This window comes from Clupea harengus, chromosome 3 (assembly GCF_900700415.2).
Source record: "Clupea harengus chromosome 3, Ch_v2.0.2, whole genome shotgun sequence".
In the NCBI taxonomy this organism is placed as follows: Eukaryota; Metazoa; Chordata; class Actinopteri; order Clupeiformes; family Clupeidae; genus Clupea; species Clupea harengus.
In genome coordinates, this window is record NC_045154.1 from 28,632,402 (window position 1) to 28,649,241 (window position 16,840).

At 42.7% G+C, this 16,840-nt stretch overlaps 1 protein-coding gene across 2 annotated transcripts; it reads right to left on the minus strand.

The window, feature by feature from the left end:
• Positions 1-66: 66 nt before the first annotated feature.
• Positions 67-15,342, minus strand: pik3c2g (phosphatidylinositol-4-phosphate 3-kinase catalytic subunit type 2 gamma). Of its 2 annotated transcripts, XM_031565281.1 has the most exons (32): positions 15,025-15,342; positions 14,865-14,947; positions 14,486-14,643; positions 13,920-14,034; positions 13,657-13,768; positions 12,925-12,995; positions 11,969-12,032; positions 11,334-11,459; positions 10,772-10,802; positions 10,492-10,675; positions 10,237-10,359; positions 9,981-10,109; positions 9,022-9,136; positions 8,705-8,838; positions 8,127-8,315; positions 7,886-7,979; positions 7,525-7,619; positions 7,147-7,327; positions 6,668-6,775; positions 6,446-6,538; positions 6,148-6,277; positions 5,845-5,981; positions 5,454-5,623; positions 5,175-5,331; positions 4,662-4,771; positions 3,868-4,030; positions 3,231-3,349; positions 2,880-2,976; positions 2,700-2,751; positions 2,125-2,216; positions 1,793-1,918; positions 67-1,322 (listed from the first exon to the last, which is right to left on the minus strand). In XM_031565281.1, exons 1-32 carry the CDS (start codon positions 15,334-15,336, stop codon positions 1,170-1,172), a joined length of 4,023 nt encoding a protein of 1,340 aa, XP_031421141.1. In that variant the 5' UTR covers positions 15,337-15,342; the 3' UTR covers positions 67-1,169. The 2 variants fall into 2 exon arrangements, with proteins under 2 accessions (XP_031421141.1, XP_012694530.2); XM_012839076.3 differs by lacking the exons at positions 11,334-11,459; positions 11,969-12,032; positions 12,925-12,995; ... (3 more) ...; positions 14,865-14,947; positions 15,025-15,342 and adding an exon at positions 10,981-11,247.
• Between the last annotated feature and the right edge of the window lie 1,498 nt (positions 15,343-16,840).

Sequence of the window (16,840 nt, forward strand, 5' to 3'; positions counted from 1 at the left end):
ATCACATGAGGAACTGCTGCTGCTTGGAAACATGGCGTCGGCAAAAAAAAAAGAAATAAACGCACATTCATTTGCCGAGAATTTTATTCAGGACACAATCGTCTCAAACACACACGGTTCAACCTCCCCTCCTCCTTCTCTCCAGGTAATTACAAGCCTCACGGCAGTTTGTGTAATTAGGGCCGAACTGTTGGCTCCAAACATAGAAAAATAGAGACAGCAAGGAAAACAAGAACTACAACAGACAGTAAAAATAACACACCCCCGTCCACAGTAACATCTAAAAGACAGTCATAACAGGCTCCAAGTTCACTTTAGGAAGAGGCACAGTGGTGATATAAATAGCACGTTAAATAATACAAAAAAATTAAAACAACATGTACAGACCATAATTACTCTAATCATTCACAATGATCCAGTCTCTCTCTCATGGCTGCATGTCAGGCTATTTGAACTGGCCGTGAGCTGCAATAGATCAGAGGGAGTGGTCCCGTCCCACCTGCCCTTTGTAAATTGCAGTAATGGCTGACACACAAGGCATGAGGGAGCAGATTTAGGAGCTACTGTGGGCCTGCTGTGTGTGCTGACACAGGACATGCCATTTCAAAATCTGCCATGCAGTCAAAAAGCCCCCATTCAACACTCCCCTACCCTTCAGTTCTTCAAAAAGATCATGGGAGCTCGGGGGGGGGGGGGGGGGGGGAGGACTGGACCTAACGCAAATTCATATGACTTACACAATTACATAAGCGCTTTCTGATATGTTCCTCATCCATTCATGAGATTTAAATGAGGATGTCGATTATGCTTTATAAATGCGGCTATTATCCAGCCATATCTGGAATTTGCACAATATATTGTTAAAACATAAAAATACTTTGCCAATACATTATATTTCTCCCTGTACATTATAAATAGACTATATATATATATATATATTTAGGTGCAACATATTTCGCTTGGATGTTCACAAAGCAGTTCTACATAAAACTGCAGCATAAACAGATACTCCTGTAAACAGTTTTTCCCATAGATATGGTTCTGTAACAACTTTATCCAGCTATCTGCCTGGTTACATCAAAGAAAATGTGCAGGCGTTTCTCGTGGCACTACACCAGGTGTGTAGACTGCCACCTGGTGGTTGCATCACTACAACACACTCCAGTGAATTAGTTCGGACTGTATCCAAGTTGGTACCACTCCTCCACATCCATCTTCCTCTCCCCCAGGAAGATGTTGGTCGCGGCCACAAAGGTCTTCTTGCTCTTGACTGTCACCTCCAGCACACGATCATGGAGACTCAGGACATTACTATATTCAATCTAAGGGACAAAAGGAATCCATGTTGTCAAAAAGCAGCTATCTGAAGCAAACGGCAAACAATGAAAACAATAACTATCCCTTGTTCCCATCAACCGCAAGGAAAAACACCTAAACAGGCCATTCAGGTTTTCCCATTAAAGATTGGCTCAAAGTGAAATTAGCTTTTTAGGCGAACATGACTCCGTTTGGAAATACATTTATCAGGCGCAGAGATAACGCTTCCCACGGGTAACCAGCTAAAGGTCCGAGGTCCAGTGAAATTCAGAAGGAGGCAGCTCTCTACAGAGTGCCATTTCCTGCCACTTTTCATGGTAGGCAGAGTTGAATTTGATCTCACCAAGCTTTCCCCAGACCGAAATAATACACCTAATATAGCATGTAGTTCAATTAAATTAAATTCATTTCAATTTTATTTAAATAGCACCAAAACAAATAAAATTGTCTCAAGGCGCTTAGTAGTGGCTCCTACCAGTTGATTGAATGTGGGGTTGTCATTGTTTTTCACCACTTTGGTCTTTTTCCTGGAGGAGTTGTGTGGATCCGGCCTGAGGAATGTCACCACGTAGGCGTCAGGACAGGAGCCGTTTGACAATCTCTGGATGAATTCAGAGAGAAGGATGAGGGAAGGATGGACAGACCACTCACAAATGATTACAGCTGGCCAGGGAGACCAAAAGTCTGAGACGAGGACCCAACTTCAATCAGGGGCTAAATAAACACATTTTTAGATTTGTATTGCTGTACGATTAACTTCATTTAAGAGACCTGAAATACACGTACAACTGCATTGTAAATACTCACAATGTTCTTTAGGTGCTTGACCATTACAGAGAGTTTATTATCCTTGAAAGACATGTGGAGCTGAATCTGGGGTTTGGATGGACCAGATGGGTCTGCAATCAGATTATGTAAATATGAGCAAAATGTTAATGATGAGCTTTTAAACTTATCTGAAATAAATATACGTATAGCGATGATTTGATGTGCCAACTTAAATTTCATCTTTATTAACCATGTTGTTCTTTGTACTTATAAGTCTTTCTGAAGTACCAAGAATATCATTTGAAATTACTTTTTGGATGTTACAAGTTTTCATCTTCAGAGTCACACAAGATAATTGTGCCAGGGCTAAGGACTTGTGTTTTAGGTGTTGGCTACAGGGAAGTCCAGTGTCTGATACCTTTCAATTATAAATGTTTCAAATATATATAAGAAGGAAAAAAAAAAGCAGCAAATTTGAAGCAAAAAGCAGCAATTTGCAACACAATTTGCAACTTGCTATAAAGATTTTAGATCCATCTTAATACAGATCAATGTGCAAGCAAGTTTACAAGAAACTAACCAGTTATATGTGTATCAGTCCATACCATACATACCTTTCGTAGTTGTGGTTGGGCCATCAAGAAACAGGCTGCAGACAAACTCGTTCTGTGTATAACATTAAGGGTTAAGGGATTAAGGAGTAAGAAGGACAATGAAATACCATATCATGAAAGTCAAAGATCATGAAGACAGCCACAATATTGGCCTGGAGGGATCTGATACTGATCACTTACACCTTTGCATGGACCTTCAAACAGCTCCTTCAGATACTTGTTCAGCATAGCCATTTTTCTGCCTGTGGTGAAGGACATACTAAACCACCTGGGGAACCTAACAGGTGGACAAGGAAGTGAACCAATGTCACAACTCGGGAAAACTTTCATAGCAGTGCTAATATAAGTTCCACTGCTGTTATTATGTGCTATAAAATATTTCCCAACTACAGCAGACCTGACATTTCCATTGCCTCATGTGAAACATCACTTGAAGGTAGCAGTAATCCACATGAGATGAATCTGTAGCCGTGTTAGGTAAAAGCTAAGTGATTTGCTCTAAAGTAACCAAGGAGATAAATGTTTACTCACTGTGGAAGAGCTGACTCTATAAAGTGCTTCTGCAGCTTTTTGTGAATTTGCTCAAACTGTCCGAAGGTTTTTTCTTTGATCAGGAACCCATCGTCAATGGTCACTCTCAGTTCAAAGGTCTAAAACACAAACCCCCACAATCCAAATTTCCCATTTTTACAATGCCTGGTGGAGAAGATGCTAAATGCTGAACAAATGAGGATAGCTTTGCTATCGCCACAGCAGGATAAATCGGAAGCATGTTAGTGACATCTGGACAGTTAGCAAGACAGAGAGCTTGACATGGAGCAGATGGGCGCAGCCGGCTCAAAGGGAGGACTGATCACAGAGTGATGGCACACTGTTAACTTCATTAGTGCCCAGTGCTAAGTGGCAGGGTAACAGACACCCACACGTCTGTCGGGCAAAGGAGAACATAATCATGTTGCTTGGCATCCATTTTGTTTATCATACATTACATACCAGGGCAATTCATACTTGTCATTTCAGAATGTGGACCCTTATGCTAATGCTAATTGTATCTGCCTTTATGCTTTCTCCTTTTCTTTGAACATGACACCAGTAGAGTAAGTTTCTGTTTTGCCAAATACAGGAGTGAATCACGAATGGTTGGGTAGGATTCGAAGGGAAGTCTCACCACATCTTTTCCTTTCCCTCCGTACTTCTGGATGACGGCCTCTTGGATGTTTGTACTGGGGGAGGCCGTCTTCACAGGGGACGGTGCAAGCTTTTTCTGGGCCATGTTGTGGAAGAAGAAGTTGAGTTTGACTAGGGAGTTGCCCATGCTCTCCTTGATCTTCCTGTGAGGGTAGAGGACCATACAGAAGTCATTTGGCCACAACCAACATAACAACACGTGAAGAAGGAACCCGCTTTTATACAGGGCTATAACATTAGGCAGCTTCCAGATAGGGTAGTCCTGTATAGTGATCATCTGAGTGATAGGTATGAAATATGATGACAACACTGAGCTGGTAGAACAAGATGAATCAGCCGGAGTCTAGGCATGTCTGACGGACTGGCAAGTGAAAGTGAAACGAATGCTAACACTATAGTATTTAAGACTATAACAGAAGTACATGTTACCTTGTCTGCACTACTTTAACAACAGCGGATAATCTCCCCAGCTAACATTCTGAAGCATCTGCTCTTAAATTTCACAACAGGTGTTTATCTACCAACTCCTCAATTTATTGCTGTGTATCTCTAGCCAGCTGTCACCTGCATTTTACGCTGAAAGATATTGCCTACCATGTCTACACTTTACATACCCTTTGTAGCGCAAACTCACAATTATCCTCATCAGCAGACGGGGCTGACAGCAGCTTATTCTGACCTGAGCCTTGAGTTAATGTTAAATGAGAAAATCTGTAAAATAAATACAAACTGAGATGAATTACTTGAGTCAAATCCATAATCCACTGAACTTACTGTGTGAAGTACTCTGTGGCCTCCAGATCAGAATCTTGGGGCCTGAGGTTGTTGTGCACATACTGCAGGTCCCGCATATCCTTCATCTCTGGCATGCCTGCATCCAGCATCTACATATACAGACACACATGCAAGCATACACACATGCACATGACCGTACACACACACACACACACACACACACACACACACACACACACACGAACACACACGCACGCGGACACAGACACAGACACACATTTAAATTCTTTATTTGAATCAGACAATCACATTTTCCAACATTCAGATATAAGGGATTCAGATATTTCCAGAGATCATTTTTACACTCTGACACTTAATACGAATAGTGTCCAAAGTATATTCCGTCTCTGCTGCAGACGAGATGTTTAGTTTGTTAAGGTGCCATTATTTGGCACAGAGCACACATACATACAGAGGGAGAGAGCTAAGGATAAAACTGTTCTTAGCTCATACTACATAGCACCACTACATACAAAGACATGTCAATCTTACCAGCTGTAGCAGGCTTAGCACCCGGGCGCTACGTCTCCGTAGTCCGTTATACGCCATGCAGCATAGCTCCACAAAGCGATGGAATCGCTGTGGATTCTCCCCCCCACCTGTAATGAAGTGCTGCATCTCTGAGGAGAAGATGAATGGTGTTCGGTCCCTACCATCACAAAAAAATAGGGGGAATGAGCTGAGTGGAGTCGTCAGGTAAGACTTGTAGGTGTTTTTTGATTCCTGTGGTGCACATAGCCACTGATCATTTGTGTGGTTTTCTGAACTTGCCTTTTGATGGTGGCAAACTTCTGGGCGTTCCCCATGATCTTGCCAAAGTCGATGTGGAACATGTGGCCAGTGTGTTTGAGCATGATGTTGTCGTTGTGGCGATCACAGATGCCCAGCACGAACGTGGCCACACACCAGCCGGCACAGGAGTACAGGAAGTTCATGACAGCCTGAGAAAAAGATCTCTTCACTGGCACTGGTTTTATCTGCACAGTTTCTGTTTACATTTGATCTTTATTACTATATAACCTTTGTACCCATGTTTGACTTCTGATGGCCTTTGATGTTCAGACAATGGGTTCTATTATCAAAGCTGTCGTTCAACAATAATTATCAGAGCCAGCAACTGCTCATAATGTATGTGTGTGTGTGTGTGTGTGTGTGTGTGTACCTCTTCATAGTTGTCCCATGTTTTGTTCCTCATGTGGAACCATTTTTCCAAGGAGTCCTCCCTCAACACTCCCCCAAGACCAAACTCCAGGTGGATCTTGGCTAAGGTAACCGCATCTGGCACCACCTCTACCAGTCCTGGCAAATGTTAAGAAATAACAGGCATTTGGTTTTCACATTGCATTGCACACTGCAATAAAGCTTCACCAAAATGAAAGTGATGCCAAGGATCACACTGATTCAGCATGATGTTTCTCAGTGTCATCAATGACTCTCTAAGGTGGCGAATGGTCTGATCACTGACCCTGGTCTTTGCCTGTGGGGAGGCACCTGTACGTGACCATGCGCATGTCCAGCCCCTCCTGCAGCCACACCCTGTTCATCAAATGCACGATCTGCAACACCAGCATGTCCTGGCGCAGGTTATCTCCTGTCTGAAGAACACACCACACCTCGACTAAACGCTAACTACAGACAGCTATAAACACAGAAATATTTCTGATAACTCACTACCTTTTCTGTTCAAACACAAACCCAAGTCGTAATTTATGATATACCTACAGCTACATTGAGCGTTGCTAAGGCGGCTCTATGAAGCATACCTTGCAGATGACGTGGACTTTTTTGCCCAGAGGGTCAGCGGTGATGAAGGGAATATGTAGAGGTGCGGCGTTGGAGTTGTAGAACTTACAGGCCTAAAGATGACAACACATTACAGGTCAGTGCACCCAGTCCAGCTGGTGCCGCACCAAGTCGACAGCAATAAAAAAAAACCTGGGCCTTTGGCCAGCAGTAATCTTCCAACAAACATCCAAAGGTCTTACGTTCATGTCCACCCCCGTCACCAGAATGGCTGGGTTCAACGGCAGCCGACAGGACATCCCTCCTTTAAAGAAGTTAGCAATTTTCCACTTGTCAGTGTTCAAAACATCCTGCGGTTAAAGGAAGACAACACAGAATGCTGAATTTCACACCACAACTTTTGCATGTAGGATATTAATGCATGATAATCCAATGACATGGTTACAAAGTTACAAATATGCCTGCAGATCTGATTTCAAGAAAAGAAAATACTACAAGCCTCTAACTATAACTTATAGCATGACTAAATTGCACCTAGCTAACGTAACAGAATGAATCCTCTTAAATTAGCCTCAGATTGTTTAATGCAATAATAAATGAATGCAAAACGAAGAACACCGAAAGAACAGTAGGCTTAAAATGCAAATGAATAAAGAGCCTTTAACACGATTGAATTCAGTGAATAAAGAAGAGGCACAGATGTATAACACTGTGGTACCACCTTCCTCTTGGCCTTGTCGGTGTTTCGGATCGTGTCAGCCACTTGGACGAGCAGCGTGACCAGCAGGCTCTCGCGCTCCAGCTCCTGCCTCAGGACGCGGCCACAGCAGTGTCTCAGCGCCGCTATCACCTTAGCGAACCAGCTCCTGTAGTGGGTGTCCTCCTGGGCATCCACCAGCAGCCTGGAGAGGACACAGGCGTGCACACACACACACCAGGGTGAGTAGCTCAGCCGGGTTACTATGAGAAGGATAACTGCCACAAAGGGCCTCTGACTGGGCATATAACCTTGCAAAGCAACAACTGTTTTGATTTTTGAACTCTGTTTCATGAAGAAAGGCATATAATGGTGCTCAACAGCATTGGAGGATAAACTCACCAGTATAAATGCTGAGCGATGTGGATGTTGCACAGGGAGCGTTTCAGCAGTAGCATCACCAGAGGCCCATCCAAATCCCACTCCATCTTTAGAGCCTGTCACACAGATGTCGCACTGCTAGGTCAACAGGAGCATCTCAACAATTACGGACATATGGCCCCTTAGACAAAATTATGTTCAAAGAACAAATGCTTTGTCAACAACTTGCATAAATTACCGACATGTAATTAACTGATGTATGTATGCAACTGGCCTAGCCAAAGTTCAATAAGGCAAAGAATCAGCTCATGACGTCAGAGTGGATGGGACCTAAAACTTAAAAGGACAGTGCAAATATAGTGCATGCGAGACAAACACTCACCTGTACCAACTGTGGCAAGAATTCGTCAAGCTCCTCATCTGACACGCGCTCAAAGTACTGCACAGCGACCCTGCGCACAGTGTGGTCCTGAAAACTAGTGAACACAGCATATGAATGTATTAGACATCAAGAGTTAAAAAAAAAAGCAAGAGACAAAAGCTTTGTTATTCTCTGGTGTCAATGTTAAAGCACAGTTAGAGAATCATATCCCCATCCCGTCCTACTCGCTGACGTGACCAACCTGTCACTGAGCAGGAAGAGAGCCTCCTCAGAGGTCTGGAGGTTCCAGTGCTCCAGGATGGTGTAGATCTCAGTCAGGTCCTGGGGCCGCCACTGGGGGGCTCCACCCAGCACCAGGTGCAACAGGCTGCTCCTCTCGTTGCAGGAGTGCCTCTTGGACCACAGCAGCGCTTGCTCGTTCTCCGTCAGGCTGGGATGGTGGTGTGAAAGCACAGGTGTGAGTCCTGCAAACATGCCCTCTCTCTTTACAGTAAACAGGGAGCTGGTTTTTGAGGGACAGCTCCTTAAGGTTTATTGTTTGTCATATACATAGGTTTGTTTTTACTTTCAGGGTCAGCCAACACTGCCTTTAATCTGCTCTCTTGAACTGGATGGTGTGCTGAATGTGTTAATAAGAAACCTTATGGTGAGACACCATCAACTGTAAATGAAGGCTATACAAATATAGGCAAGGGAATAAAGAATGCACCTAGCATATTTCCCAATATTTCCCTGCAGAATACAGACAAATGTATAATTCCTAAATTGTACAAATGTATACTTCCTGCAGAATACAGAAATATTTATCGGGTCACTCACAAATGAAAGCAAAGCTTCTTGGAAACCTCTTCAATTCTGTTTTTGAGCTCCAAACAAGGCTCAGTGAACAAGACTGACCCTGGCAGAGCGACAGGTCTTTCATATTTCCACCGTTTCAGTTCCGGGAAGTCCACCTGAGGATGGAAACTAAATATGTTAAATGGTTGTGTACACAGGACTGTCAGTTTTAATTTGCTTCAGTAGAAGCTGAAGAGATGGACTAAAGTAGCGCATTACCGGATGGGTGTGACTGCACATGGCTACTTTAACGGTAAGATTTGATATCGCTTTGACAGGTGTAATGTAAAGCTCCTAACCTGAAGGATAACCCCTTTGGGCTGCCTGTGGTTATCCGAGAGGGCTGGCGAAGGAGGCGTGCTCAGCTCGCGCAGCATAGACATGCTGAGCAGAGTGGTGCCGCTGATCAGAGTCCTGTCAGAAGAAACTCACCATTAGCTAATGAGCAGAAGAAACTCACCATTAGCTAATGAGCAGAAAGGAGGACGATCACACACCACCAGAGGTACCCATCTGCACACACACACACACACACACACACACACACACACACACACACACACACACACACACACACACACACACACACACACACACACACACACACACACACAATAAATAAAGGCTTATTGATTTTGTACTACCACCCGTTATCCTGAAAACTGAGTCATACTTTAACAAGCAGTCTCATAGGATCATGGCGAAATCGCTATACGAGTAGAGCTTAAAGGTACATTCCCTGATTCTGATGAAAGGTTGTTGATATTTGAGCTCAACAGCCTTGTATTAATATATTCCTTGGATGAATCATGTGCTTATGAAAGCAGGAACATGGCTTTTCTGTGTGCATCTTAGAATATTAGATGCCACTTAGTCTGCATATGTACAAGAGCATGTTTAGACCAGAGGTGATAAGAAGGGTCAAACTGTGCTTGTTCCGACCTTGTGCAAAACTTCCATCCATGCCTCGGACGTCAGAGATCCACCACGTGGTTATCCCTGCTGAACGCTAAACTTCTGTCTATATAAACCTTGTGCGATGTGTTTAATATTGCTTCACTTTCAGCCTTGTGCTGGGAGTGAGCCCGATTGCAATTGTTGTCGTTTGTCTAATAAATATACTTATATGCAGCTCCGGAGTCCTGAGGTAACTAGGGTGAATTTTCACCCAACACCTCCCTTTCATGCTCCTGAAGCAACATGTTGATTGGCTCCTCTAATGGAAGTGAAAGAATTTGACCAATGAGTTTCAAGTTACTTATGAGCGTAGAGGGGTAGGACTGCCCAGCGCAGCAGTTCTTGGGATTTTCCTTGTTTGGACCCCAACAGACGGAAAGTCAACATGGATTCATAGGGAAGATCTCGGACATGAACCGGGAATACCACCCTAGAAAAGCAGACACACATACATTGGAGGGACGTGCTGGTAAGCATCACAATAATATATATGAAATCTGAAGTCTCGTGAGATGCTATGAGATAACGACACAACTAAAGCCAGAGAAGGCCCTCACAATCTGTTGCAACGGATTTTGCTGCCGAAGGAGAGGGCGGTGCTTATGTTCTCAGAGACCATAGGCTCACAAAGGTTCTTGCCCCCGTACGTCAGAGAACACGACAGGCTAAACAAATCCATACTGGAAACAACAGAGAAAAAAATGACATAGGCTGTATATTAACATTCTTAGAAACATTATAACATGTTAAGACATTATAACCTGTTTTTAGCCTCTCAGAGGCTCCTTTATTTTGTCTTGTCCACACAGTACCTGGTTAGCCAGTTGGGTTCTAGTTCGTAGAGGGCCGCAAGTTTGAACTTCAGAGTGTCGGTGTTGAGGCTGACGTCGGCTTCGGGGAGAATGTGATTTGCACCCTGAACTCTGAAGTTTGAGTGGAAGTTGTCATAGAAGATGTACAGAAGCTTCTCCAGAGCTTGGTGCAGAATCACCAGAACTGCAAAGTCAATAGAATTACAGAATATGTTGTGTATGATATGCTTCAGATATGAAGAGGATATTAGTAGAGGATATGAGAATCACAGACACATACCTGTCTCGGTGTCACTCATGTCTGATGGGCTCTGAAAAGCAAATGCACAATCACCACCTCATCTGAACTCTGTCAATGTCAAATCTTAGACAGAGCTTAATGGCATAATGTATGAATATAAATATATATTGTGAACGCTCAGCGTTCGGAAGGACACGACAGTGGAATTTCAGCAATGCAGGTCCTTTATCACAAACAGGTAAACCCACCGGCTTTCACCCAGTGTTACTGGCACCTTTCCCCTCTCGCAACCCTGCTTCTCTCTCTGACTCTAAAACTCTTTGTCTGACTAGTTGCTGCTCAGGTGCCAAACTGGTCTAACAATTTGCACCTGAGCTTGCAATCAGTGGATGGCCCTGCCTCCCTAGTCCCCAGAGCACCTCCCCAGGGTCCTAGAGCCTGCCCAGTATAGGCCTGCTAAGATAATTCACTAACTTTATACCTAGTGGAACCCCAAGAGCAGCTTGGGGTACCAAAATATATAAAACTACACATATATATATTGTATAGTTTCTTCATTACACCAAATAATGTTCTGCATATTGTGAAGACAGAGACATACCAACATCATAGGCGTTAGTCTTTTGACAGCACCTATGGAGTCTTCTAGTTGTACAGTAGAAAATCCGTACAGTAGTTTACAGATGGTCTGCACCTCTGTCACGATCTGGTTCAGATTGTCCCCGCACTGTAATTAAATCAGTCATTAAAACAGCATGTTTTTTGGTTAATCAGCCATGTATATGGAACAATATTGCGTAACTGATCAGAATTTCTCTCAACATTTTTCGGAATAACCCTCTCTACATCTTGTGAGTACTTTTAGGACAGCTTCTCTAATGTCGAACAGCCAGAACATAATGGCCGAGTGAGGTCTGCATACCTGTTTCATGCCTGCCATTACAGACAATAGAGAGTATCTGCCATCGTCTACAGGCCTGCTGAGAATATACTCCCCTGTGTTCTATCCTTCCTTCCCTACACAATCAGTCTCCAACAGTTCTAAATAATACCATCACAAGCTCGATAAAGCAGACAATGACTGATGAAGTCAGCAACAACTAGAACAGGAGAATGTATCCGCCCCAACAGTCCGATTGAGCTGAAGAATGTCCACTCACTGTTCCATACTCGGGCATGGGTCACTGCACGTGAGATTAAAGCTGTGATAAGACAGTCAAGCAGTTCAGCACAAACCTGAGTACTCATCAGCCTCTTTACTTCCTTCCTGTAGCAATTGAGTTTCTCCTGGAGACTCACCCTGGAAGTGGTCGAATAAAGATATAGAGAATAAAGATGTGAGATATGCTGTATAAATATATGCTGATAAATACTCACACAACTTGGTGTAAATGGGAAGCTGCACTGTGTGACAAACAGTAGGAAGATTTTTATGTAGAATTTAACACATAACTGTTAAAAGGTCAGGATAACTTTTGAGCAAGATGGAAACTCATAGGAGGACTCAGGAGGTTGAAGATGTTAAGATGATGGGTTTTTATTATCCCAAATAAGGCCCATAAGGCGGTAAAAAACAATGACAATACTAAATAAATAACACAACTTTTCAAGTAAGACAAATACATGGGCGTCATAGCCACAAACAAATACGCAAATTAGTGTCGACTAAATAAGTAAAAGGACCACATGAGCTAGTCCATGTGAGAGCTCCAAGACTTACGTCTTATTAAACAGCAACTCTCCCAACACAAAGAAAAAGGCAAGTTTAAATAGCCCTGACACTAGCCTACAATTGGCTCATGCCAATTATTGAATGCAGGTGTGTCATAAGCAGGCACCAACACCTGTGGCTCACAGCAGCCATACTTAAACATGATCCCAATCAGCTGGGAAAAATGGACTAGGCCATACAAAGTAACACGGCTAGTGAAGGCATAGCCGACACATAACCAAGCAGCCAAAACATTATAAATAACTCGGGTTAATCCCGAAGTTATATGGCATTTAAAAACTTGCACACACAAGCAAAACATATAAACAACTGAACAAAGACACGAACATCACACAAGCACAACGCTTAAACAAACACTAGCATCCAGGTAGCGGGTCACAATAACATTTCCATAGAGTATACTAAGGAACACAGAGGGCCTACTGTATAAGGAATGAAGTGACAGGAAAGTGGTTGTTACCTTGATGTGCTGAACACACATGCAGAGTGCAAGAGTTGATTTAAATTAAATGGTTGTCTGTCATCTTCTTCCTGAAGAAACATAGTGTTACCATCATCACATAATACATACGTACATCTATTCATCTAGAAGGTGCTTTTAGATCTCAGATCTCTGAATAGGTGTAAAGTTGACTGACTTGACTGTCTTATCATGGCTGTTCTATGAACCAGTAACTTTATTGGAGTGTGAAAGGAGTTTCTAACATCTGACTGAACACACAGGATGGTGGCTGCAAGTGAATTACAGCACAGGTGGAAATGACAGCATTGTGTGCAAAAAAATGAATCATAGACTCAACCGGATCACTGAAGTGCCTTCATATAATATTAATAATACTACATACATACTGTATATAAATATGAATGGAATTCAATTAAGTCTTTTGCTCTGTTTTTCTTTGTTTGTCATTGTCTCCAAGGGCACTTTTATAGCAGGGTTGTCTGCATGCAGGTCTCCTGCTCGAGTCAGTAAATACAGGCAGGTAGGAATGACGCAGCTGATAAACAGAGCAAAGTCTTGGTGGCCAAGCGGAGGTTTCAAACAAAAACACTGGCAGTGGAGGAGAGGAGAGGGGAGGACCTACCTTAAAGTTGACCTTAAGACACAAGGCCCATCCCTTTCAGATAAATGTTTAACCTGCCCTTAAATAGGAATGTCGTTTTAAAATGTGCCACGATTAAGACAACTTACATTTCTCGACAGACGATTCCCCACATCGCTCTGTGGCACAATTCTCACTGGCATGTCCAAGGAGAACTTCTGATACCTCTGAATGCTCTCATACAGCCCTAAGATTTCATCACTGCAAGGGACAACAGGGGAGGAATATAATTCAACAACATGAGAAAGCTAGAAGCCTTTCCAAAAAGCCCCCTACAGAGTCTTTAATCTGCCACAGTGAGAACATAAATATGAGTTTGTCTGGAAGGCCATGGTGGTTATTATTCATTTACTTTCTCAGGTACTCCTCCGAGTCACAGAGCTTCACAAGGTGCTGCTCACTGGCACTGGGAGGCACGTCCAACAAAACGCAAATCTTCTGAATAAAGTCCTGCACTGTCATGTTTACTGTAAACAAAAAGGAAGATTTTAGGGGTATCCAATCAGCAAACTGGCACAGAAACCTACTGTATAGAGACAAAAGAGAAGAAAGGAGAAAAATGATGTTGAGTAAATAAAAACAAACAAGAGTAAAGGATTCAATAAAAGTCAAAGTAAGACAAAAAACAAAAACAGGATGTAAAGAGCAGCAATTCTTGAAAGCCTTACCCTTTACCAACAGGCAAAAGTGCAAAAGAAAGGAAGAAAAAGACAGACAAAGAAAGAAAGATGGACGCCTAAAAAGAGACAACTAAGGACTGGATTTTCAGTACAGTGGATGCTTTCATAGCACACTCCAACACTGGCAAAAGCGTAACCGCTTATCCTTACGCAACCAAACTAATCAGTGTAATAACATGCTGTAGTCTATTGGACAAGAATACATGAGTGAAATGCTGCATCTACTCCAAAAGCTTACATATAGTGGGAACTGGTAGTGGTTGAGAGAACCATGGTGTGGATACAGTGAAGGTTAACTCAGTGTCCTGCAATAGAGAGGTGTGGAGAGGGTACACTCTGCCCCACACCACACCTGTGTTGCAGTCAGGGTTGTTGTGGGGGTATCTGCACATCAGCCTGAAATATATGGGAGAATGACCTTCAGCGTTAATGTAAAACAAGGATATTTGAAGGTACATGGCATGAGTGACATTTGTTCTAAAACACAAAAACGCGGGCGCGCACACACACACACACACACACACACACACACACACACACACACACTTGCGACATTCCTGTTACTAGAACAAGCATAATTCTGTGATTAATTGAATATCACAAATGGTCTCCCTTACGTTGTTGTTGAGGCACACAGACAGGCTATTCTAATACTGCTCCCCTGGGGACTATCAATCAGCCTGATGTTCCAGTTGTCATCCTTGAAAGAAGAGCAGAATCACTTAGTAGGCTATAATCAACTCATTTCTTTGTAACTCTCCTTTTACTGGTACTCACTGCAAAGTTCGCCGAGTCGACAGAGTTGTTCCTCGAAAAGTCGCAAGAGAGAGGTCTCCGGAAGCTGCGTGATTGAACACTCAGAAACCTTGTCCGTGGAGGCACCGGAGGAGGCATGGCAGCCTCTGCCGCTGGAATGAATGCCTCTCTCATGGGCACCTGCTCTGTGTGATCCTCGCTCTCAAGCAGATCAAAGTAGTAAGGTACAGGAGGGGCGGAGGGGGCTGTTGCGTCACCTATCGTCTCATAATAATAATAGTCCTGTGCTTCTGGACTGATTTGAGGCACTGTGGGTACATTTGGCTGGGACATGGCGAGCGCGGAAAGAGATTGGTCCAATTCGTCATCGTCCAAGTAACTTAATGCAATTAAATAGTCTTGCTCATATGTATCCATTACGGAAGGTAACGTCTGGTTGTCTGAAAACAACTATTTTGCACCAATAAATAGTTGTGGCACGACTAATGCGGTTGTTTATCGGGACATAAAATGTTCAATTGAAACTTTAATTATGTGGTTAATAACGGGTTTGTTGAATAGGTATATTGCATTAATGCATTAATGTAAAAAAGCGAATTGAACCACAGCTGCCGCACGACACAAAAAGCCGTTGGTGTAATCATTAACGACACTTTCAACTTATAACTTGAGAGGAGTTTGCACGTTTCCGCCTCCAGTCATCTACAATAAACCCAGCTTGAGCACTGAAGAGCAGAAGATCATTTTTGTTCTCTTCTTTAGTGCATCGTCAGGGCTCGTATGTATGTACCCTATTGATGAAACAAAACAAGCAGAAGAGAGATGGGCACATCTCAACATAACACAGTGTAACATTACAAACATATTTTATTTCAGCTGCCAGAATCAAAATTGTTAAACCACATTATAAGATGCGACAATAATAATAAAAAATGAAATCATAAATGTTAGGTTTACCTGGAGCCCTCTCGCCTCCGTCAACAGCAGACAGTGAGAAAAGAACCAGACTGCACTGACTGAGGATTGCACTTCAGGTTATACCTGTTAGTAGCGAAAGTACAACTTCAGTTCTCTCGGATCTAAAAATAACAGTTTGCTATGTGTCGCTACGCTTTCTGTGCCTAAATGCGATAACATGCAGATCCAATAACCCCTTCAGCTGGTAAGCTTCTGCTGTTAGCATATTGACGTCCTCACAACTGACGACTGAAAGTATAACTTTCCATTGAAAACTACGTTCAAATGAAACCACTTTCAAGTGAAAAATTGTTTAAAAGAACGGGTTGTCTGGTTATTTTGGCTTTATGTTATCACTGTATCACATACAAATATATCTTTTAGGATAAAACATTTTATCGAATATTTCATAAATTCTTTCTAGTTTTCTCACACTGAGACTAGAAAATATTCAAGTCTGGACAATCATTTTGAAAAAGTCTGTGCAAATTAATTTTTATATATTATATATAAACATATTTATTTATTGAAGTGTTAGGTAGTTCAATTGTAGTCTAACTAACATTCCCACTTGTGTAGAAACAAAAAGCTCTACAAATGCACTACAAATCCAGATGTGTTGATGCTTATCTGTCATCCATATTAAAGGAAGGGGGTACGTACTCTCAACGCAAAAGACCAAATCTTATTTGCTGCTGCCTCCTGTGTTATGGTTCTGCCCCATGACAGGTCTTTCCACTCACTCCCAGCTTTGGAATGCCATAGAGCAGGTTACACTCAACTGCTCTTCTCAGAAGACGATGTTTCCTCTTCTATCTACAGGTTTCTGCTCACCTCACAGGAGGCCATCTCTCTTGCACAGGTAAGCAGATTCATTGAA